This window comes from Passer montanus, unplaced genomic scaffold (genome assembly GCF_014805655.1).
Source record: "Passer montanus isolate IOZ18808 unplaced genomic scaffold, ASM1480565v1 scaffold6, whole genome shotgun sequence".
NCBI lineage: Eukaryota > Metazoa > Chordata > Aves > Passeriformes > Passeridae > Passer > Passer montanus.
The window spans coordinates 11,438,063-11,462,630 of NW_024371037.1; the positions used below are offsets into that span (position 1 = coordinate 11,438,063).

At 36.0% G+C, this 24,568-nt stretch overlaps 1 protein-coding gene across 2 annotated transcripts in view; it reads left to right on the top strand.

The window, feature by feature from the left end:
- The first annotated feature begins 461 nt into the window (after nt 1-461).
- IMMP2L (inner mitochondrial membrane peptidase subunit 2) overlaps nt 462-24,568 on the top strand; it is a 397,695-nt gene continuing 373,588 nt past the window's right edge. For both annotated transcript variants that reach the window (XM_039726940.1, XM_039726941.1), the window contains exons 1-3: nt 462-544; nt 12,559-12,696; nt 19,576-19,679. In XM_039726940.1, coding sequence (XP_039582874.1) covers nt 12,562-12,696; nt 19,576-19,679 — 239 coding nt within the window. In that variant the 5' untranslated portion in view covers nt 462-544; nt 12,559-12,561. The remainder of the gene's footprint in view (nt 545-12,558; nt 12,697-19,575; nt 19,680-24,568) is intronic.

Genomic DNA, 24,568 nt, shown 5'->3' on the forward strand with positions numbered 1-24,568 from the left:
GTTCAGATTGTGCATAAGGAAAAGGTTCTTCACTGAAAGGGGGGTCAGTCACTGGAAGAGGCTCCCCGAGGAAGTGGTCACAGCCACAAACCTGTCAGTGTTCATGGGGTATCTAAACAACTTAGCCATATGCTTTAGACTATGTAGTCCTATGGGGACTAGGGAACTGGACTCAAAGATTTTTATGGGTCCCTTTCAAACTGAGCTATTCTATGTTTCTGTGTTTTACTTTTTGGTAATTTTATATAATTGTAGTACACAATAATAACACATGGTAATAAACAGCTGATATAATGAAATGTTTATGCCCTTATCATAATAATAATAATGCAATGCAGGAGACTACAGTGTTGCAATGACAGGAGTGGGGGGAGGTGCAAGATGACACTGGAAACTTCAGGGCTGTAAACAAGTCAGTGTTGGTCAGCTAAAAATACACTGACCTGGGAAGTTGGGAAAAGCCAGTGTAGGGGTAACAAAGCAAACAAACAACTCCCATCACACAGAACCAAACCATCTAAAGACCTGTGGAAAACACCAAAGGGTGAGCAAAACACCAGGGAGGTGAATGTTAGGAAGTTGTTATAAGAATTTTAGCTGTCTATTATAGATGTGGGTTTTTTTCCTTGTAATAGCATTACTTTCCTTTTTTTTTTTTTTGTAATTATTAAATCTGAACTGAAAAGCCTTTCAAGAATTTACCTATGTTGACAACAGACTCTTGACTTTGCAAATCATGTTTGTTTTCTTCTTTCCCATGCAAAAATATGAGTGGAATAAGTGTTCCTTGAGGAATACAAGATGATTGACTATCATAAGTTATTGATATATTGATATATTTTCTGGCCTTCAAAGACTCTGCTATTTTCACTGACCCATGATAGGATTTCAGGAATAAATTTCTTGTGTTTTAATTTTACTCTTTTTCCCTGAAGGAGAGGTCACTAGAGACCCCTCTACTGCTCTGTGTCTTGCCTGACCAACCATAAGCAAAATCTACTTTATTCTGACCAGACTGTGTTTCAGCGTGTCTGAGGCATAAAATGAATAATATGTGATGTTCCAAGGTAGCAGAAGTTAGGTTCCCAGTCATGTAATGAAATGGAGATGTGTAATAATACAATACTGAAGATGCTGCAATCATATTTTTTCCAGTACAATAGCAAGTTTAAGATTTATTGCCCTCTTTTGTGCCACACCATTGATTGCTGTCCTTGGGCCACAAGTTCTTCAAGCCGCTGCTGGACTATATGAAGTATTCATCTGCAATATCCATTAAGCAATCAGACTTTCTGATCCTGTGCCCTTTTTTCACTGCACCTTTCCTGTGCTCTGAGGCAGTTGGATCTGGCCCAGTATTTTCCTCCAAAACACAATCCCTCAGAGCAGTACACTCAACACCATTCAAACATTCATTCCTTTTCTATATGGAGGAAGATAAAAATGCCTTAAATACCCTACAGATAGTTGTATTTGCAAATGTAAGGACTTTAACTCAAAGCAGGTCTTGAATATCTCCCATAGATTTTCTGTAGTCTTAAAATGCAAAATGAAATTAACCTGGAGGAAACTGAAGTAAATGTGCTTTTAGCTTAAAGCTTGCTGTTTGGGAGTCTCTTGAGAGTCTTTTAAAAGGATATTGTAGTGCAAAAGTTTTGTGTATTACCAAGAATGTTTTAGTGGTACTCTCAACTGAAAAGTAATTGAAGAGGTGGGTAAAGAGGGCTCATTTTTTCTTTATTTCAGTCACAGATGCATCAAAACATAGAAGCAGCAAAACATTTTCAGTACCTCCTCGTTAAGAGTTGAAAGCAAAAAAATCTTGTCATTTACTTTTGGGTACCAATGCACCTGTGGTAGAATACTTATTTAAAAAAAAAAAGAAAAAAAAAAAAAGAAAAATGGTGCAAATATTGGTTCCCCCAGCAATAGTTCTCATAGTTTTAGTATCAGCTTTGGTAAATTTCACTTTATCTACAACTAAATAAGGAGTAAGAATGGGCATTTCCTGCTCATTGCCTAGCACACATCTGATTTAAAAATGAAGAGAACTGATAAGCCATGATTTGACCTTGAGAGGTTTATAGCAAAAATCTTTAATCTGAAAAGAGTTTCAGCTAAAAAGTTTTAGAGGGAATTATTTCATACTGTGAGCTTCAAATGCATGGAAACATTGAGGCACATTCCTATAAGGTGTTTCTCTTATGTTACAATTTAAAAATATTGTTTTGCAGCAATATTTGTAAACAATTAGTGAAGGTTTCATAGTGAAATATTTACATGAAAATGGAAATGGTGGATAGCAGTGGCCAAATACTCTATTATTTTCTACACAGTGCACTGATAACATACCTGTAGAATCTTAAAGACAGCACACTATTCAAATGTGTTAAAGAATACATTAAATAAAGGATTAATCAACAACCAAGTTAGTAAGACTTACTTACTATACTGCGTGGATGCAGCAATCCCCCACTGGAGGGAAAGACCAGCTCCAGCTCCAACCCCTGCAGGATCCCGGACCCCCCTTCACCCATCACCACAAGCCACTCCTTCCCAGCCCCACAAAACACAGCATTAAAAGCGGTAAGCACTGCTGAAAGGTTTGGATTTTACAAGATGCTGGGCATGTCGTGTTTGGAATAGCGTGTAACAAGAAATTTTATAGATTATGTGTACATAATTCATGTACCTTGCACTAAAAACAGCCTTAAAGTGTGCCTTTCAATTCAATTAATTAATAAAGTACCACAGTGTCTTCTAAGATAGTTAATTCCTATCTCAAAAATTGTGGAAACATTTTATCTCTGTGGAAAGACAAGGTCAGATTACGGACAAGTAAGCATTCATACTTTTGTAGCTCAGCCTTGAAGTCAAGATCAATTCAATTATGGACAATTTTATATTTGATATTAAAAATAATATTTTAGTAATAAATTGCAAATATCTGAATGCACAGACACAGGCAGAGGTGTCATCTTACACTGGTTTCCAACAATGGCCTGACTAGTAGAAGTATCTCCTAGCATCTAGTTAGGAACGCCCTGAGCCAGAGGTAGTTTCTATGTGTGTGGTAATTTGTAATAGATTTTCCCTTCATGAATTTGCCCACTGATTCTTGAAGGTACATGAGCTATGTGGAAAAACCCCCTTCTTCAGACTATACTGGCACCTGCATTTTTTACAGCAACTGATAAAAACAACTGATTACTGAATGAAAACACAAGCTCTAGTTTGTCCATCTGCCCCAGCCAGGAAAACAAAACCCAGCCACCGTCCATGCAGCCAGCACAATGCAGCCAGCTCTCTATGCAGCAGATGTGGCTTACATCGGTCTCCATCACATCTCGTGTGCTCTCGGGGAAATCATCGGCTGAACAAAAATCCTGCCCTTTTGTGTGGGTTACACTGTTTGCAAGGTACAGAACAGCTTTGCACTGAAGTATTAAGAACTCCCAACATTACATATGAATATCCAAAGAGATTTATTGTTGTCCAATTGCCAAAAAACGGCCACAAGTGTAAACTCCTTGTGTATATGAATATCCACCCTCACTGAAGGAAAACATAGCCACTGCAATGCAGCATCCTCAGTTTTTTGGGGACTCAAACTGTAACTGCAGGGGCTGAGAAAGGATCAGGCCAAGCACCTTATTCCGTGCAGGGCCCGTCTGGCTCTGTGTGCGGCACAAGGCGAGCCCGCCAGGCCGCCCGGCCGAGCGGCGCAGCGCGGCAGCCGCGGCCCCTCAGGGCGGCTCGGGGCGGCCCCTCCCCCGGGGCGGGCCCGTGGGGCCGGCGGAAGCGGCGGTCCCGTGTGGCGCCCCCTGCTGCCCGGGGTGTGCTTCCTGCCTTCTTCGCCCCTCCGATTACCGAGATATCTATTTCCCGGGGGAAGGGACGGAATTCGAAAGAACCGGCCCAGTCAATGGCGAGAAGCACCGCTGCTCTGTGCTCTCGGCGCCTGTCAGAGGCGGTGCGGCAGGCAGTGTGCCCTGCTGCCCGTGGAGGGCGGGGGAATGGGCTTGGAAGCGACCCCGGCGTTCTGCTGCCGTTCTTGGCGCCGTGTCTGCAACTGGGACTTGTGCTGGGCACGGTGCTTGGTCCTGGACTAAATGCAGTTCTTACTTCACGTATTTTTCTGCTTTATTAAACTTCTATCACATCTGGTATTTGTCCTACGAGGACTACTGTTAGTGGCTGTTCTCCGGTATCCTGGTGGAGTGGCTTTCCTGCTACCCTACAGCCTGGACATCTGGGAGAACTTTTTGTTGTTGTGTTTCTTGTTTGTTTGTTCATTTGTTCATAATGATATAACTTGTCCTAAAGTGGCTGCTTTTCCATGTCTGGTGCTTGTCCTGCAATCTGTTCTTTGTCTGATGCTTCTGTGTATAAAGGCTGCGATGCTTGAAGCTGAAGAGATTCAGCCAGTTCCTACACACGTCTCTCTGGTGTTCCTACTTTTTTTAAGGCACGTTTTCTTGGAAGCTGGCAAAAACCTTAGATAAAAAAAAGTGCAGCTGAACAACCAACTCTAACCTTGTAAAATGAGCTGGTATTCCATTGCAGAAGTTTTAAATTTTTTTTGGTATTACCATTCTTCTTCTGTGGAACTGGAATTCATTGAGCACACCAAGATACCAGAATAGGCAAAGCTGCTTTACATAGCTCTCTAAATAACTTTCTTGTACCACTATGTTTTTATTTTCTTTTTCTCCCCTAAAAGCAGATGCCACACATACTTGTTCACTGTTCATCTAGGAAGAAAATCAAAATTGTCAATAAAATATACTAGGAAGACAGAACCTTTTGAGGATTTTCAGGCTGAATGAAATAATTTCTCTAGAAAACTTCAGAATTAGACTTGCTCTTTCCAATATGCAGGTTTATAACTGAATACATATGCATTTAGTAAAAAAAGTTAACATTTTAAAGTAGTGTATTTGGAAGATTTTCCAGGAGGTCTTTAATTTAAATTACTTTTAAATTAACAGGTTCTTTTATTTAACTAGCATCTTGTTACCGAAACAAATTTTCTCCTGGAACTAGTGGTAAATAACTGTACACATAGTATGGTAGTGGGTGATATCCTGATCCCTGAAAATAATGCTAGCAATAATTTTAAGATTCAAATGGTTTCACAGTCACAGTTGTAATTTTGTGGTGAGATCTTTATAAGTTGACTAGGGTACTACAGATTTCAGCTGTTTCTGGAAATCCATATCCTTATGCTTGTTAAGTTGTTTTGCTTATTCTTGAGACCTGAGAAACTTACAAGGCAGTTGAAGTTATCACAAATCCCAGACTAACAACTCCCACAGTGACCTCTAGAGTTCAAGGATAAAACATGAGTTGTTAAAATAAAGGCAATTATTTTTTGAAGGCATAATTTTCTGTATTAGTTTATACATTTAGTTTATTGCTATCCCCCAGACAGTAGATGGTAAGTAGTTGGTTCATTAGGTTTTACTGCTAGGTTTCATGGGAATGTTCTGTCGAGGAATCAGTCCCAATTTCCCTGCTTTGAACAAGGATACACAAAGCTGCTTTTACAGTAGTTGTGGGAGAACTAGTTATTTTTGTGAAGTATGCTGAAAATGGAAAATACCTTTCAAATAGTAAAAGAATTTTCTATTCTTTCTCTTGGCATTATTTTTTCATACCATAATAAATATTATTTTCAGTCATTATTCTGTCCTCATATACTCAGTGCTTACTGGAAGGCTTTAAAGATTCATAGCTGAGAATCTTGTTTCTTCTGTTAGTTTGTTTTTGTATTAATTTCACTTTTCATTAGGCTAGAAGAAACTTCCCTGTTCCATATGAAACTTAGTTCTTCTTAATCCAAAAGCAAAACCTTTTAGAAGAATTTGTTTCTGATGATATTAATGCTTGAAGCTAAGTGCTGTTATTCTTATTTTTAGACTGTTTGCTAAATGGTATCTGAATACTTAAAGTTATATATTTTGGTGAAAACTGAATATTCTCCTTTCTTTTTTTTTTTTTTTTTGTTGTCTTTGTTTTTGCCTAAGTTTGGTTCTGGATAACCACAACTAACATCATAGTTCTATGGTGCTTGAAAAAATCCAGAGAGTTGACTAGATGAATGTGCAAATTCATTGAAATTCAAAAGTTATGCTATTGTTTACTGTAAATATAATTTACAAATTCAGTAAGTTTCAAAGCAACTCCTCATTTATGCAGTCTACTTGAGAGCAAAACATAGCAGCAGCTGGTAGTTATTTGCAAAGGACACTTGAATTTAAACAATTTGGTTGCAGGCATTGAATTCTTAGGCTGAAAGCAACACAGAACTTTCAGTTGTAAGCTGAACATGTGTTATGCTGCTGTGTTAAGTGAGTTCCAGAAATTGATGTAATTTAGTGCTTTCCTTTATCTATGGTATATATTAATGAGCTGTAGTTTCTTTGAAGGTGCAGGAACATGAATAAACCCAAGTAGTGTAACTTGTATTTTAGAAGAACTGGTGCTCTGCCAGTTGCCTGTGTGATAGTACTTGGAAGATAGTTCATTACATCTGATGTTTTAAGAGCTGGGAAAAAATCTGGTTTGTAACAATTAATAATGTTTTTAATTGTAATTCCTTTCCTTGATGCTTGTGTTTATAAAATGGAATCCTGAATAACTTGTCAGAGCTGAGGAATGGCTGATTACTTGCCATCCTAAACTAGTGATTAATTTGATTGCTGAGGGTAGCTTTGGTCTACAGCTGTGTTTTCTTCTAGTTTTGCTTATATCTGAAGAGTGAAATGTTTTATTTGGAAATACAAGATTGTCCATTAGGGTAAAATTTGTGTACTTGAAGTACAAAATTAATTTCTAAGAATAAGCAATATGAATTTCTTTCCTGTTACAGCCAATGCATCAACTAAGCCTTTGTACGTGACATAGATCCCAGTGATGGGATATAGTAATATTATATTAAAAGAAGAATCAGTTCCACATTAAACTAATTTTTTTCCCCCAGCAATAGTTCTGTGACTGATTATGTTGATGATTGTTGTGGTTTAAGCTTTTCTATTTGTTTGGTGGGCTGAAAGCTCATTATGGTTGATCTGGTTTTGTCTGCTTCTGGGAACCTCTCTGTGTGTTACAGCACTGAGAAGATTAGAAAAATGGATTTTTACTATTGTTTTTCTTTACTGTGGTATACTGGAAAAAATGCTACATATTTCATAGGGCTGGGAGCTATTACATGTAAATTGTAATTGCTTGAATTCAAGCAAAGGCTTAAGAAAGTGGTACAAAATGGAGTTGAAGCTAACAAAATCGACTGCTTTTTATTTGGAAGAAGCAAAACATCTGGGTGTCAGAACAAAAAGATTAATTTAGAGAAAAGAAAAAAGAACAGCAGAGCATACATGTGCAGTTGCTGAAACTGCAGATTAGGTTATGATTTTCTTCTTCAGCAACACAACACATTGTTTCCATGACCTGAGATATTTCCAAACTCAAAATAGAGGGGTCTTCTTCCATGTCTGTGTGCTAGGGGATAGAGAGAGGGTAATATGATGGAGGAATAGGATGAGTAAAACCTGTGCAGAGTATAAATACATGAATTGAATAGACATGTTACTACTATAGTGGAATAATACCAGGATAGAGTTGGCTTTATTGAAGGATAAATGAGAGCTTCTTCTGGAACGAGGTAGGATTTTAAAATGAAAACTTAAATGCACTGATCTATATCGATTATTTTAACAGAAAATGTATGGGCTAGTCTATTTTGATTCTTCTGTGGCATTCATCATCATCATGTCCAAGCCTGTACTTGGATAAATATATGTGAGTTAAATCAGCCTACTAAGAACTCTGCATACTTGTATCCTTACAGTAATCACTGTAATATAAAAGCTATGAAAATGTAAAACTAAAATGGGAAATTAGGCTCAGGCTGCATGGCCTTGTACTATGGAAGATTGTAGAAAAAGAGTGTGTTAAAAAGATCACACAAATTCTTATACTGAGCAGTATCCTGTTAATCATGGTTGTTAAGCCAGGTATAACCTCATCTTCAAGTTAGACCAGTCTTAAAACAAAAGCTTTTGTCCTCAGTTTTATGTTTTATAGGACACAATAAAATTTGGCTTATTCATGTGTTGTGGAGTTTTTTGTTATGAAAGTCTTCTTTGTTTTCAAACCATATATCCTGAATTCTAGTATGGTGCCATTGATTTATAGAAAAATGCATATTTTGATTGACAGAGAAGTTGGTTGTTTCAATGGATTCTTGAACTATATATCATATAGTTACTAATTCCTGAACAAGATCAAATAGGTAATTTCACATTAATGTAGCAGTCTTGGTGGGGTAGTTGTCTTGCATATAGGTTGTAATTCCCTCCTTCCTGTTCCCTCATGTCTTCCTGCAGAACACATCAGGGGCCATTCTATTTCCTTTGCGGATGACTGCTAATGCCTTGTTTTTACAGCTATTTTTCCTATCATACTTCTGTGGGTAATTTTTAAGTACCTAGGTTTGCAAATATATTGTAACCTGGGGCTTTCTGAATTACTTGATGATTTTCTGCAGGCTATGAGATAAACAGTGTCTTCTAATGTGCAGGCAAGTGTAAGAAAAAATAAACATTTTATACATAGAGAGCTATCTAAATAGCATCTCTGCTCCATATGTTGTAGTACCCACGAGAGGCTCATTATAATCCCCGGACCTTTTGTGCACCAAATACTTCAGTCCGGATAATGCTGTGCTCCATCTGCCTTAATCTCTGAGCTGCACAATGTGAAATTTTTAATGCTTTGACCTGCTATATGCTAGCATTTTTGATCTTGGATTTTACTTGTCCGTGTTTCTGTTTCAAACAAGTTTTCAAGGTTGTTTGTTTGAAGTTTGTCAGTTGTACTAAATTATTCTGTGGGGTTTTTTTCCCTAAACCAAGTGTAACTTACAGGTGCTGAAAAGCATATGCTTTTCTAAAGTATTTTATTCTGGGGTCTTTTTTTTTTGTATTTGGTTTTTTTTCTTCTTTTTTTTCACCACATCTTTTAAGTGTTGTGATTTGTTGATCTTATTCAAGGTGTCAGATTGGTTAGAGATCCAGAAGTATGTGTTAGGGAAATTATTTTTTTCAGCAAACAATACTTGGCTTGCCTCACTGACATGCATTTCAACCTGTCATCATAAACCAGCCACTGCACTGTATTTCAAAATTTCACTCCAGAAATATGATGCTTTTAAAATCTACAGATGTTTTAGAAATCTCTAAGAGCAGAATGTTATCTTTAGGAGTGATGGCTATCTTATGTTTTCTTTATAAAAAAAACTCCAACCAGAATTTTTTCTTTTCAGGATCGTTTTTGTGTCTCCCTTTACCACTCTAAATTCTCTCTTGTGACTGCAGTAAATGCTTATCATTACTTTTCCCCCTTCTTTTCTCCTACGACCATCAAAGTTTAAGAAAAGATAACACTGAACATTTTAATCCAGCGGTATGTATCAGTTGAGGATTATCCATTCACATGTCCAGTTACTGGTAGAAGGTAATGCTGCAAACTGCCTTTTTTGCTGCCTATGTTCCAGCCCTTCCCCTGTGGCAGTGCAGGACAACTTAAAAGAGTGAGGGGAAACTTCCCATTTACTGGCAGTTGGGTGGTGAACTATGTCAACAGTTGCACGGGAATTCTGCATGTCCATTTACTTGTCTGTGCTTTTTAGAGGGGAAAGTTTATGAAACAGACCAGGCAAAAATGTGTGCACTGTTAAGTCAGATAGTGAGATGTAGTAACTTACCTGTGTGTTGAAAACCTTTTGCTATATGAAAGGACTTAAGGTTGTAGATGGACTGTTTTTAAATAGTTCTTCTCAAAGTGTTTAAAATGTGTGTGAGAATGTTTGCTGTGTTTTGGGAAGAAAGGCTTCTGCTGACCGGCTCAGCTTGTGTTATGGGAAAAAGGTGTCCTTTGCTGTGGGAGGTGGGGAACCAGGAAAAGTTCAGAATGTAGCTCATCATTATAAATGAAGGATTCATCATATTGGTGTACAGGGAAAATGAAACCGGTAGTTTGATCTGTTACCAAGAGGACAGGGGAGGAGAGGAGAAAATTCAGGACAAGTAGAGAAGTCCTTCAGTACATAAGCTGTTGGTTTTGGTGGCTTTGCAAATTGATTGCTTGTAGGGGTGCTGCTGGTGCTATTCCCCTTATGTTTTTTTATATTGTGCCATGTAATGCTACATGTGTTTGAATTCGCAAAAGTAAGAATTTAATTCCCAGTGCTGTCCACAACTGCTTAATACTGCTGGTGTTGCCTTGTGCAAGTGGTGCACTGAGAATGAAGCACTTTGTCTTATCAGTTTTAACCTGACTGCTAGATTCTTCATCACTATTAATTAGCTTGTAGTTCTAGGAAGCATATGGTTGGTCTCTTGTGGATTGTCTGACCAATTACTTCTGATTCTGGATTTCTCTGTAGATACTAGCATGGGGCTTCTGCAAGAAGTTTATAACAATATCTGTCTATGGATTCAGTAGACAGGATGGGATGAATATTCATGTTTCATTATTAATGAAAAAGATGTTTGAGGAATTTTAAGAGAGGTAAAGTTGTTTGATTTCTGAATTTTTAAAAACTATTGTTAAATCAGCCATATTGTGATGCATGTGTCAGACAGTTTTCCTTCCCAAGTTACTCTAGAGAACATGGTGAATATATTTGTGTGTAAGGTCTCGAAGTGGTGTTTTGTGGCTGACATTGCTATTAGAGCGGAGGAGGTCTGAGATGCCAGACCTCAAAGCAGAGAAGTAGAGTTCCAGCCACAAAACTCAGGATGCAAAGTTCAAAGTAAATAGGTTGAGAGAAGGGTATTAAGGTGTAGGCAATAATATAGTCAGAAGGTGGACAAAGCCCTCATTTTTAGAGATTTTATTCTTAGGTGGCATATTTTCCAATGGTAAAGCTTTGCTGATTGAGGTAATAGTCTTTTTTGGTGGATTGAGTCTAATAACCATTTCTTAAATTATAAGCTGAGAGTAAATCCTTTTAGCTTTTGTCTCAAAATAGAGAGGGCTTTTTCTGTTTCACAACCTATTTCAAATTATTTGTAAAAGTGGTTGATGCAAATTGAAAATGTTTTCATGAAATGTTCAGAAAGAAAATGACTGAATTGTAAGCATTATAAAAATTTAAACTTGTGAGCAAGTTACACATGATGAAATATTTCCACTTAAAAAATAATTAAAACCTTTTGAAGGTGAATGTCAGAAGTAATAGTCTCAGAAGATAGATCTTGTCATTGCAAAGCTGTTAATATCTATAAAGAATTCTAGTGACGAATATGCAGATGACTTACTTTGTAGAACCGGATTTTCTCTTCTAAGTTTTTTGGTTTTTTGGAATTAAGAAGCTCTATCTGTGACAGAAATACTACTTTCAGTACTATTTCGTCAGAGTGATATCAGTTTATATTCTGCATACAAACAATTAATCACTTCCATGTTTCTGAAAATGCAAGAAAGAAAAAAGGATTATATTGTGAAATTTTAAGTACTTTGTAATAGGATTGAATGAAACTGCATATATTTACACTTTTCCTTATTTTAATTGAAAAATGATTCTTGGATATAAACACAAGCTGATCTACTAGGGATTCATTAGGTGGAAGCAGTTTAAAAGGGAGTTGCCAATAGGTGGAAGACAAACTGCAGTTATGTGAATTAGGCTGGGGTCTATGCAGCAGTACCTGGATTATTCAACTTGCTTTTCAGAGGTATGACTCTACAAACAAACAGCTGGTGTTTCAGTGCACTTTGTAGGCATTTTCCAAGCATGGTCAATGGTTCAGGGCTAAATAAAAGAGATAAGAGGTAGTATAATACATGAAGTTGGAGTAGAATCATCCCATGTGTCATTATGTAGCTGCCTAGTCTGGCAACATGCTTTTAACTTTGTGATGGAGTGGTGAACAGGGAGTCATTGTGTTATGGTGTGTCCCTATGATATATGTGACAAGTTGAATTGATTTTATGTTTGCAGTTACCACCAGTGTGGAAATGATGCATTTGTGCATTTTCATTTGTGAAAATATTTAATAAAGAAAAGGTGATGTGTTGCAAATAGCTTTCCTTTGCTTAACACAATCCATTTTTGGGGGTGAAAAATGAATAAATACCAGTTTATGCAGAGAAATTATTTGTAATGCTTTTGTTTTCCAAAATGCATTATTAAATTTTGTCTGGTTGCATCACTTTGCTTTTTGTTTACCTGCCACATTGAATCATTTTTATTGAGTACATCTGCTAGCACAGGATCACAAGAAACGTTCAAATTAGCTAAAGGGTAAATGTGAGGTATCAAGCTCTGTTCTTTAGAATAAACATTTAAAATCTGATGAAGATTTCTGATTTGTTGGTTTGGGATTTTTCCATTCTCGTGTGCACATTCTTTTGTTTTCCACTCTGAATATTGTGAACCTCTAAAAGATAATAAATTTATTCTTAATTATTCTGTGTTGAATTGCTCTGTGTTGATGTTAGTTCAAATGTTTTCTATAACTACTTTTTTCTTTCCTTCATGTTTTTCAGACTATGGCACAGGCTCAGGGTTTGGGGAGGAGATACATTAAAGCCTTTTTTAAAGGTTTCTTTGTTGCCGTTCCTGTAACTGTGACTTTTCTGGATAGAGTTGCCTGTGTCGCGAGGGTGGAAGGAGCATCAATGCAGGTATTGCTGGAAATATCTTTTGTTTGTCAGGAAATTAAAAGGTGGCTCTCCATTGATAATAGCAAGGTGAAAAAAATCTTTTTCTCAATTGTTATTAAATGACATTCTAGTATGGAATACTTTAATTTCTACTTTGTTAAATATTTTATGATGTGAAAGGAAAGATTTTGAGAACAAAACTTCCCAAAATTCTGTGTCAGTAAAAAGAAAATATATGGAGAAATAGTGATAAAGATAGATTGTTTTGATATCTTCCTAGACATTTAGAAATATTTGGAGCCATATATTTTGTCGCTTGGGATTGAATTGATGACTCACAAAGAGGCTTTAATTTTTAGTAGCTACATTATAGTAACTGTATGGTAAAACTGTTTCTTGCTATACTTGTTCTTACTTTTGAACACATATGGCGCAATTGCAGGGAAGAATACTGAAAGTGGCATGAACCTACTATCATTGCTCATGTTTATCACGAAATAGGTATCAGTTCACTGTTTTTACGTTGGTTATATTGAGTGCTTATACAGCATAAACAAGTAAATATAAATAGAATGTGTAACATTTAGATGACAAATATTTGTGAACACTATTTTTTTTCACCATTTATTTGGCCTTGAAAAAGCTATATTTTAATGTAGACAGAAAATTTCCATGTTGTTACCTAGCATTTAAATCATATGCAGTGCACATTGGTATGCATCAGCACTGATAACTATGATGTATTTTGTTCCAATGTCGCAACATTCAAATTAGCAGAGAGTAAGGATTTGATTCTTGGGTGCCAAGCTCTCTTTTCTGATATAAACTCAGAACCTTGAAGAGAGGTTTCACAGCAATCAAGACCAGCTGTTGGAGTTTGAATTATGCAGAATTTACATATGGGCTAGAGAACTTAGGCTTGATCCTGCACTTGGCTGATTTATGTTGAATGTTCTAAAAAGCATGTGGTGGGGAGGAGGGAATGGCTAGGTGGCATTGTAGCTTTTGTGGTAGTCTGTAATCTGATGTTTAAACTCTGTCAAGAAACCTCAGCAGGCAGCTCTCACATCAAGAACAGGGATAAAAATAAAATCTTGTTACTCCAGTAATTCTACAATCCAAGGCCACAAGCTGGGTGTAACGTAAGTTATTATTGCCCTTTTTACAGATGTTTTTCTGAATACCATTGGTGTGACCAGTGAAAGAGAGGACAATCTCAGGGCTTACCGTTGCAGAGCCAGAAATTTGCACTAGAAAGGAGAAGAAGGGAAAACTGAAAAAAACCATTTTTACTATCTTCAGGCAGGAGGACTTCAAATATATAGCACAACATCTAGAGTAGCAAAAAATTATCCAGATGAGTACAACTCATCTGTTTTTCATCTTCCCAATTTTTGCCTCTATTGCAGGTCTAGAGCCACATGGAATCTTTTAAGCTTCAGATTCATGTTAGATTTTCTGGTTTTGGCTTTCTTCTTTTGTTCGTTTCTGTTTTTTGGGTGGGGTTTTTTTGCTACTAGTGGGTATCACCTGAGCATTTAAATTTTGGAGTGTTGATTTTTTTAGCATACCACGTTGCCATTTATTGTTTGATCTTTTTCTGCCTCTGATGTAGTGTTCTCTTTAATGTCCATTATTTCTCAATAGTTTTGCTTCAGTAGCTGGAAAGAAATGTCTTAGATTTCCCTCTACACAAATCTATTGTGTCCCTATGGTTAGTACCTCAGTTTTATGTTTTCTTTTAAGTCAGTCCCAAGTGTTTGAGAGTGCTCTGGTATTGTTTTGGAGTGTTGCTTTGCTACTCACTTGTAGAGCACATAGTTGACTGTAGTTTATTCATGGAAGATTTGAAAAACACTACAGGCATTTGCTTAGATTTATTTAACCTGACAAAGGGAAAGAAATATATATTCACTGGATTATTAAATTTGAAGCTTTTCCCTTGCTGTATCTCTTAACTAAACATTCCCTCTGTTGATTGACAAATGGATAGCTTGAAAGCTGACATTTATAATTTTACTGACACCTCAGTGTCTGTAAAACTCTCTGGTTTTATTCTGAAACAAAACTGAAATAGAGGTTTGTTTTAAACTTTTATGCATATGGCCATTTTTCAGGTTGAAAAAAAGTCCTAGTGCTTTTAATAAGATACTAATTTCCTTGCCAAGATTTATTAGACATCTAAGCAAGTCTGACAGGGACACAATTATAAGGAATATATCTCTCTTTTTAAGAGTAGCTTGAGGGAGTACTGGTCATGTTGCAATTCTGCCTGGTAACTGTGTTCTTTGGAGAGTGATCTATCGCAAATATATCTGAAAGCCATAGGTATGAGGAAGACTGAGATTCAGTCAGTCAGTTTGAAGTCAGATTGTATCCTTCAATCACATGCTTCCAGTCATACCTTATTGTCTCGATTTGATATCATGGTAAGATTCCCAAGAATCTGTTTGCAATAGACCTCTAAAATGTCTAGCTGGCTTTGTGTACTCATAACTCTGGCTTCTGTTGAGCCTGAATTTAAAATTTTTGACAAGAAGCAAGAAATAAATTTCTCTGTGTCATGCTTGTCCTCCTACTCTTGTTCTCTGCTATGTGCTTTCTCTCCCCCTGCACTTTCTCCATTTGTTCTGGACCAGCCTTACTGCTGCTTCGTATTTACTGATTATAGGAACACTTTTTGACACCCTGGCAAGTATATGAATAAAGCTTCTAATGAAAATAAAAATTTTCTGACTCAACCAATTAAGACAGACTTCATGCATTCTATTATCTCTAGCTGATTTTGTATTTTTCAGTGCTTTCAGCCCCCTGTTGTAATTTCACTTGTGCTGACTTCAGTATATATGTGTGTTAACTCTAACTTATAGTGACCTATTGCAGTTTATAATTTTAACAGTTTTAATAGTTTCATTACCTTCTCTTTTATTTCCAAATTTACTGGGTTTTTTAATTATCACATAAGGTAGTTTTGTTGCTTAGGATTTTAGATTGATGTGCTCATCTAGCATTTTACTAATAGTGTGTTTCTAGTGAGTTGTAATCTCTTTACAACATTACATGTAAGTAAAAAAAGAACCTAAGATTTCGTAATTGATTGTTGCAGATTTTTTTGTGTGATTTCTTGTAGTGTGTGCTATATACTTTAAAATGTTTGTTGTAATATGGACATCTTGATATGCATTTATGTAATTTTTTTTTAGTTTCATTACTTGTCTGATATTACAGACTCTTCATACATAAAGATGTGGAAAAGGAACCCCTCATGGATATATAAATTTGTAAATTCATTAAATCAAATGGACTGTTTTCAAGTGGGGTAGAAAATGACAGCATATGTGCAGCTTTATATGCAAGGTCTGTTACAAATCTGTTACAAACAGTTCAATACCAAGGATTACAGGAAGTGGCCTGAGCAGCGATCTCTGATGAAGCATTCATGTTTCTGCAGCAAACATTATTGAATGTTCTATTCCATTATGCATAATAGCAGTTGTAATTATTCTGTGGCAGTTCCTCCTAACTTTATTATTAGGATTACTGTACCTAAGCCTGTAAGCTCATGTGAATATTCTTTGTGTTCCCCAAGCTACAAGCAAATAAGTTGTGACCTTCACTAGCAGCATAACAACTATCAAGTTAATCATTATTTATAGCAAAAGGGCATGTTTTTACCCTCCTGCTTATGGAACCTCATGTCCTATGAGGCTTCATCATATGGCTGGGGATCTCAATTTGCATGCTTTTAGCATTGGATTAGTTAGCAATTGGAAAGAGTAATGTTTTGTGGCTTCTGCACCACAGTTTAGATTAAGACCTGTGTGCTTTATTTGTAGCAGGCTTTTATGCCAAAAACTTGAGCAAAGAAGTTACAATGGTTCAGACTAGAAGGAAGAAAACTGTCATTTTTTGTTTCTTATGAAAAGCCCTTGTGACCCTATTTGTTGACTCCTTTTGCAGAAGGTGTATTTTGATTTTGCTAGACCTGAAACCTTACCAGTAGTTAAAATATCATGAGGAATAAGTTGTATTGTTTCTATACTTGTTTGTTGTGGAATCTCAGTGTTATTTACAATAGAGAAAGGCTTGCTGAAGGATTTAGCCTTTTAGTTTTTTAATAGACAATAGTGATGATGTAAATGAATAGTTGTTTTATAGTTTTCCTTCAATTTCTTCTAACAAAATAGTATTGTTGTCTGCATGTTTGTCAGTTTGTTGTGGTTTTTTTTTTTGAGAGAGAAGAAAAAAGCCTACACCATCGTATTTTTCTCAAACACCATTCTAATGTATAATGAGTTGAATATCCACTCTGTATGTCAAAATGAGGTCAGGCATTGTTAAAAACACATATAGAGTGCTTTAAGTTAAAAAAGCTTATGCAAAATCTAAATGTATTTAAATTCTAAGCTATTTTCTTTTTTTAAAATGCAGAAACAAATAGGAGTCAACTGGGATAGTGCAACTAGGACAATTCTGTAACTACCTGATGTATCTCTAAGATGTAGTTGATGTAAGTTTATGTGATACAAGAAGTGTGTGAACACTTATTTAGATATATTCTAAGTATCAGCTGTGAGATACATTATCTTTTAGAACAATGGTTTTAAGGTTTCTATTTAAGGTTTCTTCCTCCTCTTTTGAATAGAAGGCAGATACCTTTGAGTAGTAAGTAGCTTACTTTGTGGGAATGTGTATGATGTCATATGTGTGGGAATGTCATATGTATGATTCCTGCTTTGTAAGATTGGTCTTTGCCTTATACTTAGTAGTGTTGAAGGCTTCTGGCCCCTATGTACCTGCATTTGGCAAAGTGAGTATGACTGATTTGTTTGAGTTTGTATGTAAATCACTTGTATGTAAATATTTGATCCTTTGGTGAAAAATGCTGTAAAGGTGATAAATAATTCTGGAAATCTTGATTAAAAACTACTAATAAAAAACCTGCTAATTAGGTCCTGGTTTTCATTTATGTGGTTCTTGCAGTGCATTGAGTCTAGTAAATAAAACAGCAATGAGCATTAATTTATTTATAGCTTAGACACTGGCCATATCTCTATGGATATTAAAGTGATCTACTTTGATCCCCTGACTTACCTTACTGGAAATTTTCCTGTATCCCAAAATGTGACTAGCTTCATTTGCTCTTTAACTAAACATATGATGTCATATCCCTCCCCCTCTCCCTACCATGTTTATTCTTTTGACCTAGCATATTGCTTACTGTTCATGTGAATTACACCTACTGATGGCCCTACCACATGACTTCCTCTTGCACCTTGAAAAACAAATTTTTTGCAAATCCCACTAGAAGTATGACTTTGTCAACCAATCTGTTTAGCAATGATGAATGAAGAAACTGTAATAAAGAGAAATCGGCACTTCTTTAAAAATAAATACTAGAAAACAATTTTATTTGAGAGCAGTTTACTGAATAATAATAGAATGACATTTGACACTGTGTAATTACTAGGGTTGAGAAGAGTTAATTTCAGTCCCTCTGTTGGTTTACTCAAAGTTTGAAGAGAGGAATATCAGCGGTGAAAGTCCAGTGGTTTATGTGCTAGTTCAAGTTATAGTGTAAGTGCCTTTTCTATAACAGCAACAGCAAAATTTTTAGCTAATATTGTAGTTACCATATGAAGGAGGGGTAGCTTAGTTTCAACGCTGTGTGCTTTATTGCATATATCACCTAACTCTAGAATATACATTAGTGATTATCTCTTGGCCAACTTGGGAGATACTGTAATTTTATTTGAAGACCCTGAAAAACCTTTTTGAGAAATAAACTATTAGAAAACTTCAGTCTGGAATACTCTTAAATATTTTCTTCCTAGTAAAAGGAGTCTCTGTTTTAAAGTAAGCCTTGCAAAAATAAATAAAGACAGTATTGTGATGGGCTTCTTCCTCTGCCCTTTCCCAAGAGTTAAGTCAGAGGTAGCATTAATCAGGTATGCTGGTTTTGTATCATATCACACAAAATAATTTTGGGGGATTTTACGTACCTCCTAATTAAGTATTAATTACTTGGTTATTTTGAGTCATGCCTGTGGATGGATGGAATGTAGGAGAATAGAGATAGTGATGAAGGTAATTTCACCCCTAAGGAGTTACAGCTGCATTAATCATCAAGAGTTAGGAACAGTCCTGCCCTTAATAGGCCACAGCTAGATCCAGTTAGGATGTGTATTGTAAGAGTAGGTTGGCTGGTTGAGAAGTTAGTTAGAGTCTGTTGGCTGTGCGGTGAGGAAGAAAGAGTCAGTACTGCCAGGAGCTGCCCGTGAGAAATCGCCAAGAAGGTATGGCGCTTTTGCAATGGGATGACAACATGTGCCCTTTTGTGTCCTGTTGTGGAAGGCCCACGTTTATTGCCAGTGCCAGTGTGTGCAGTAGGTATAGGGCTTGTTTTTCCTCTTTGCAAAAGATGCTGAGATTAATATTGCTATGAGTACATAATTCAGTTTTAGTGCATTATACTTTTATAAATAGTAAGATGCCTGCAAAAAGCTTGTTTGTATTTTTTTTCTTTTCCTCTGGGAATAAGTGTACTTGGTTCTCCTTTGATTTTAAAATGAAAAGATAAGGAGTAACAGCAATCCCTTCTTTTCATCAGGTTTGCCCTAAGTATGTATGCTATGTAATCTGATTTGTATGCAGTAGTGCATTAAAAGATGTGAACTAGAGTTTGTCATAAAATAATGATATTTAACATGTCATTTAATAAAGAAGTGTATTTCAAATGTATTTCTTGTAATAAAACAGATTCTTGGCCTCTTACAATAAGTGGGCATGTTTTTTACCAATTTTAATGGGTTTCACTTGTTGATGGAAAGATAATTAGGTGGGAAATTGATAAAGAAATGTAGATCTAAATGTAGGTCTATTTCTCTCCCCTTCTCTCAGCCATCTTTGAATCCTGGGGGAAGACAAGCATCTGATGTAGTACTCTTGAACCACTGGAGCATTAGAAATTATGATGTACAACGTGGGGACATAGTGTCGCTGGTGTAAGTAATTTTGCATATATTTCAATATGTGTTTATGTAGATGTTGAACTATTGGTGTTTCATCTACTATAATGTAGGTTTATACATGAGCAAGGAACTTACATTTTAAATAATGCATTATTGTTTTTTCTATCATCTGTTTTCAAAACTCAGATGTTCAAAGAGCGCATTACCAAGTCTTTACTTAAAAGGAGTGCAGTGCAAGGTATCATGTGATACAGTGTGTGTGTGTACCAAAACTGCCAAGAACAAAGAGTTGTGAGATAGAAAATAGCTACAACATTATGTGGCCTAAAGGAGTATAGTTTTGAGTTGTTGGGCTATGTACTTATGAGAAAAATTTTCCTTATCGACTAGTACTGTATGTTTTTCTTCCTCATGAAGTATGTCTACTGAATAAAATTTTAGATATGATCTCAAGGATTCAACCACCTCCCTAAAGGACAAATGGAGCAAAATATAGAATTCTACATTTAAAATTGGGAGGTCTATGTATCAAGCCAAAAGGTGGCAGTGTTTTGCTGTTGAAAATACTCAAGACTAACAGAGGACAGAAACTCCATTTCAGCCTTAATATAATATAGAAATAGAATGTCCAAGTTCTCATAACTGATGCAGGGATATAATACATACTCATATGCTTGGAGAGTTTAAGCTTGAGGTTCTGTTTTGTAAGTGAAATGCACAATATGTAAATTGTAACAAAAATGTCTTTGGAAGCCATATTATCTAACTGCCTTTTTGTCATGTATCTTTTTTAATTGTCCTACCTCTTCACTAGTGGAAATTTGTTCTTCTTTTGCTAGACACTTAAAATTTGCTCTGTGATCTGTCTCATTATCTGTCATGTAAAATTTTCTGTAAATAGTCTAGCTACAAATATGAATTTATTCACATTTGCTACAGATAATATTGCAAAAAGGCTTCAATTTCAGGTCACTTAATGAATGCTGTAAAATGTGATTCTGCCTGTGTGTGCATCCCTCTGCCCAAGTCATGCTCTGGTGATTGTTTAAAAGAGTCAGTATAACTGATTAGTAATTAATAGACTGAACAGAAAATGAGCACATTGTCTGATCAGGAAACAAAATTAATGTTTCATTCTTATTGTACTCCTTGAACTTTTGTGAGCCATCTGCCTTGGTTATTTTCACTTTGCTGTATGTTTGAGCAGGATAACTGGTATTTTAGGTGCTGTGGAGATTTTTGTATGTTTGGAAACTTTTCCCTACTCTTGATAGAGTTTATGTTGACCCACATAGAAGTAGTTGTATTTATGCACTGTATGGAAGCTTTTCTTAGTCTTTGGGAAGTCCACTGGATAATCAGATCAGAGTATTCCCAAAGCACTTTAAGATCAATACAAAATAAGTTAGACAATGTAAAAATAATTTATTGGCTAGTTTTATTATAAAATATCATTCAATGTTTACATTTTCAGTAACAACTTTTCAAGTACCTCCTGATATGGATTTGTTAGAAGCAGTTTTGGCCTGCTTCCTTGTTGTATTAAGTTTTTAATTGTGTGGTAAAGTCTTGCAGGATATAATATCAGGATGTGATTTTGTACTTGTCAGTTTTTGAGACAATTGCTATACAATGCTTCTGTTGTGTAAATAGGTTAACACTTTTATTTTTTTCATTTTGATTGTTTACTTATGATTTCTATAACTCACACATATGCATGAATTTTACTTGCTGGTCCTGAGATCCTGATTTAGCTAAGGGATGAACGGGGAAGCACGATGTCCCATCAGATGCTCCTTTACTGATCTCAGAAATTCAGTTGAGAAAGTATTGTTGTGACTGAGATAGGCAAATGGATATGTAAACCTTTGTTTTGTATCCTTGTTGGCTGCTTTACATTTGTCCACTGCCTCCTCTTTGCCAAGCTGTAGCAGAAGATAGTTTAGAGGTTGTGGAAGAGTGGTCTTTTGCAGAACAAGAGCTGAAGTAAAATATTCCTTCGTGGCTGCTTGACCAGGGCCATTCAAACGCGTATCTTTGCTCCAAGTTCTGGCTGTTGACCTTCTACTTAAAATGGACTTTGCTAGTTGTGATCTCAACAATCCCTTTAGGAATTGTGGTAGAACCAGCAGCCATCCAGAATGACATGGTATCTCTGACAGTATGAACAGAGCAAAGAGGGGAGTCACTCTTGGTGATCCTGGATGCCCCAGAAGAGAATCAGTGAGCCTGTGGTCATGATCCTGATACTGCTTGTAGATCTGATAGTTTTTCCTCTGTTGTCCAATCTAGTCCTTGATAAACATATATATATATGTATATATATATATATATACACACACACATATATATATTTTATGACTTTGATTACAAATGAACACCCAACTACTCAAGTACTTGGTGGTGTTTGTACTTATTAAAGGTATTGAATGAAGACTGCATGTCTCTGTTGTCTCTGTACTTGATGTAGGTGAACCACTCATCTCAATCATAGCTGTCAAATTAGCCACTGTATGTGCACATGTGCATTTACCTTGTTTTAGACAAAATATTTTAAATGGCATTAGTCTGTAAATATATTAAATTAGAGTCAGGTAAAACCAATGGAGATGATAAGTTGGTAGCAAAAAATTATTTCTTTAATTGCAGTTTAGTGTTTTACTTATAGTTATATCTCACCTCAGCATTTAGAATATTTTTTCCCTTTGGTTTGCACTCATTGATACCAGAATTAGGAGAGCTCAATGTTACATGCTGTAACTTTTGAATTCACAATTGTAAGTTGTTTCAGAACTGAGCAGAATGTTATTGTTCTAAACTGGATCACTTGCTTGATGCCTAATTTAGATACTGCTGTATTACTGGGACTTAATAAATTGAAAATCAAAACAGGAATAATTTTTAAATAAGTCAAGTACTGTCAGTTATTCTGTGTTCCAGAATACTACCTTTCCATCTCTTAAATGGATTTTAAAAAATAAAAATGTGTTATATTTTTAGTTTGGAAAATGCATTTATTTGTCTTCAAAGAGGAAAAATAATCATGTAGCACATGACTTCATCTTTCAAAGTTGAATGCTTGTTTTTGCCAGACAGACCTTGATTTTTCAGTAACTTTTGTGTTGAAACAGGCATCTATTTTGTGAGAGCTTAGCTGAGGTAGATCTAAACAGTTGTGTAGAACTTTATCGGATGTTGTGGAATGAGTTATAAGATACATAGTGTTCTCTCAGCTGGTTTCATTCTGTAAAGTTTGAATGCCAGCAGCATTGTAGCTGGAGCTGTGTGTGTCGCAGTGGGGGTTGTACAGCTCATGCAGTTCCCTGGGAATACATGCTGCAGCTGCACTTGCCGGCACTTATAGAGATAGTGCTCTTCTACTGTAGATTAAGGGATATTTTTGCCAACGTTACCTGTATGTAATTTGTTTTTTACAGTGTGCAAATGCAGGCAATGTTATAAAAAGATGTTGCCAAAGAGTGGTTTCTTGGTCTAGAATTCATTTGGGTTGCCTTTATGGAAACCCTTCTGTCCCGATTGTACAATCATACCGTCTTTTTATTCCAAAATTCCTGTGTTAATGTAGAAATAAGTTGGTGCTTAAATTTTCAAATGATGAAAAGTTAAAGTTGTAAATATTCGCAGACACTAATTTTAACCTTGAGGTCAAAAATTAGAGGTTAATTTAAAGGTTGTGCTATGTCTGTAATAGAGACAACACCTTCTCCGATGTTTGACTGAGAGCAAGAACTTACTTGCTGGATGGGTTGCCAGGTGTCCTTCCATTGCTAATTTAGAATGTCTTCTTGTGTGTCAAATAAAAATAGCTATGCTAAATTAATCTGAGAGAAAAAAAGGGAACCATGCTCTTTGTTCTGTACATCCTGAATAGTAACATACTTTTAAAAGTATGAACTATAATAGCTAAATGGGCAGTATGTTTAAAAACATGTTTTTAAAGGTCAGCTATAAAAATAAAGAAATAAGTGTTGTTTATTTTGTCAGCTTCTTTTGAGCACTCATATAGGAACATAATTGCTTTAAATACAAACCCAATTTTCTATGTAGAAAATGCCTTGACATTTAAAAAAAACTCCAAGTCGTACTTCCTGTGTCCTATCCTTCTTATCCTTATGAGGGATATTAAATGTCTTCTGTCACTTCTTCCTCTAAGATTATACTCATGCCTTCCTGTAAACCCCTTTATTTTGGGTAAACTGCTATATGAGCTTGATCTTTGAAAAATCCAGTGCAGATCATCATTCTGGAGGAAGAATCAAAGTACTGCATTTGAGGTTGTTTCTGCTGCTGTGTCCCTCACTGGCATCTATTCAAACATGAGAACTGGAAAATATAATTGTGGTGATGATGTTATGTGATGGTTCAACAAGTTTCAGCCTATACACGCAAATCTGAATAATGCAATTTTTGAAGGAATGTAGTCTTGTTTAGTTGATGAAAACAAGAGTTCTCAAATGGTGCAAACTGAATATGTGCTATTCATAGAAGATCACTAATTGGAATTTCATTATTGAGACTAGCTTAGTAAAATAAATATCAGCAAGAAGGTACTTACTGAAGGAACTGCCTTGAATTTGAATTAGGTGTGATTATGAAAAGATTTTCTACTAAATTCTGATAGATATAATGTGAATGGTTCTTGTATTATGTTTAAGAAAGCTTCTTTCTGACTAAAATACTGGACAACCTTTTACAAATACCTCTGCTTGGCCTTCTTAAGTCTTCCAATTTCTGTTCTATTTTTGTTTGTGCTTAGGTCTCTGTACCAAGTCATCTGTCTTCTGGCAGGTAGGACACTGCAAAGGAGGCTGTGCTGACACAGAAGCTAAATAATCACTTTAGTTTCTGTGCCTCAGTGACCTCAGAAAATCTTTTCCTATTCTCTTCTTTTAGCTGGGAAA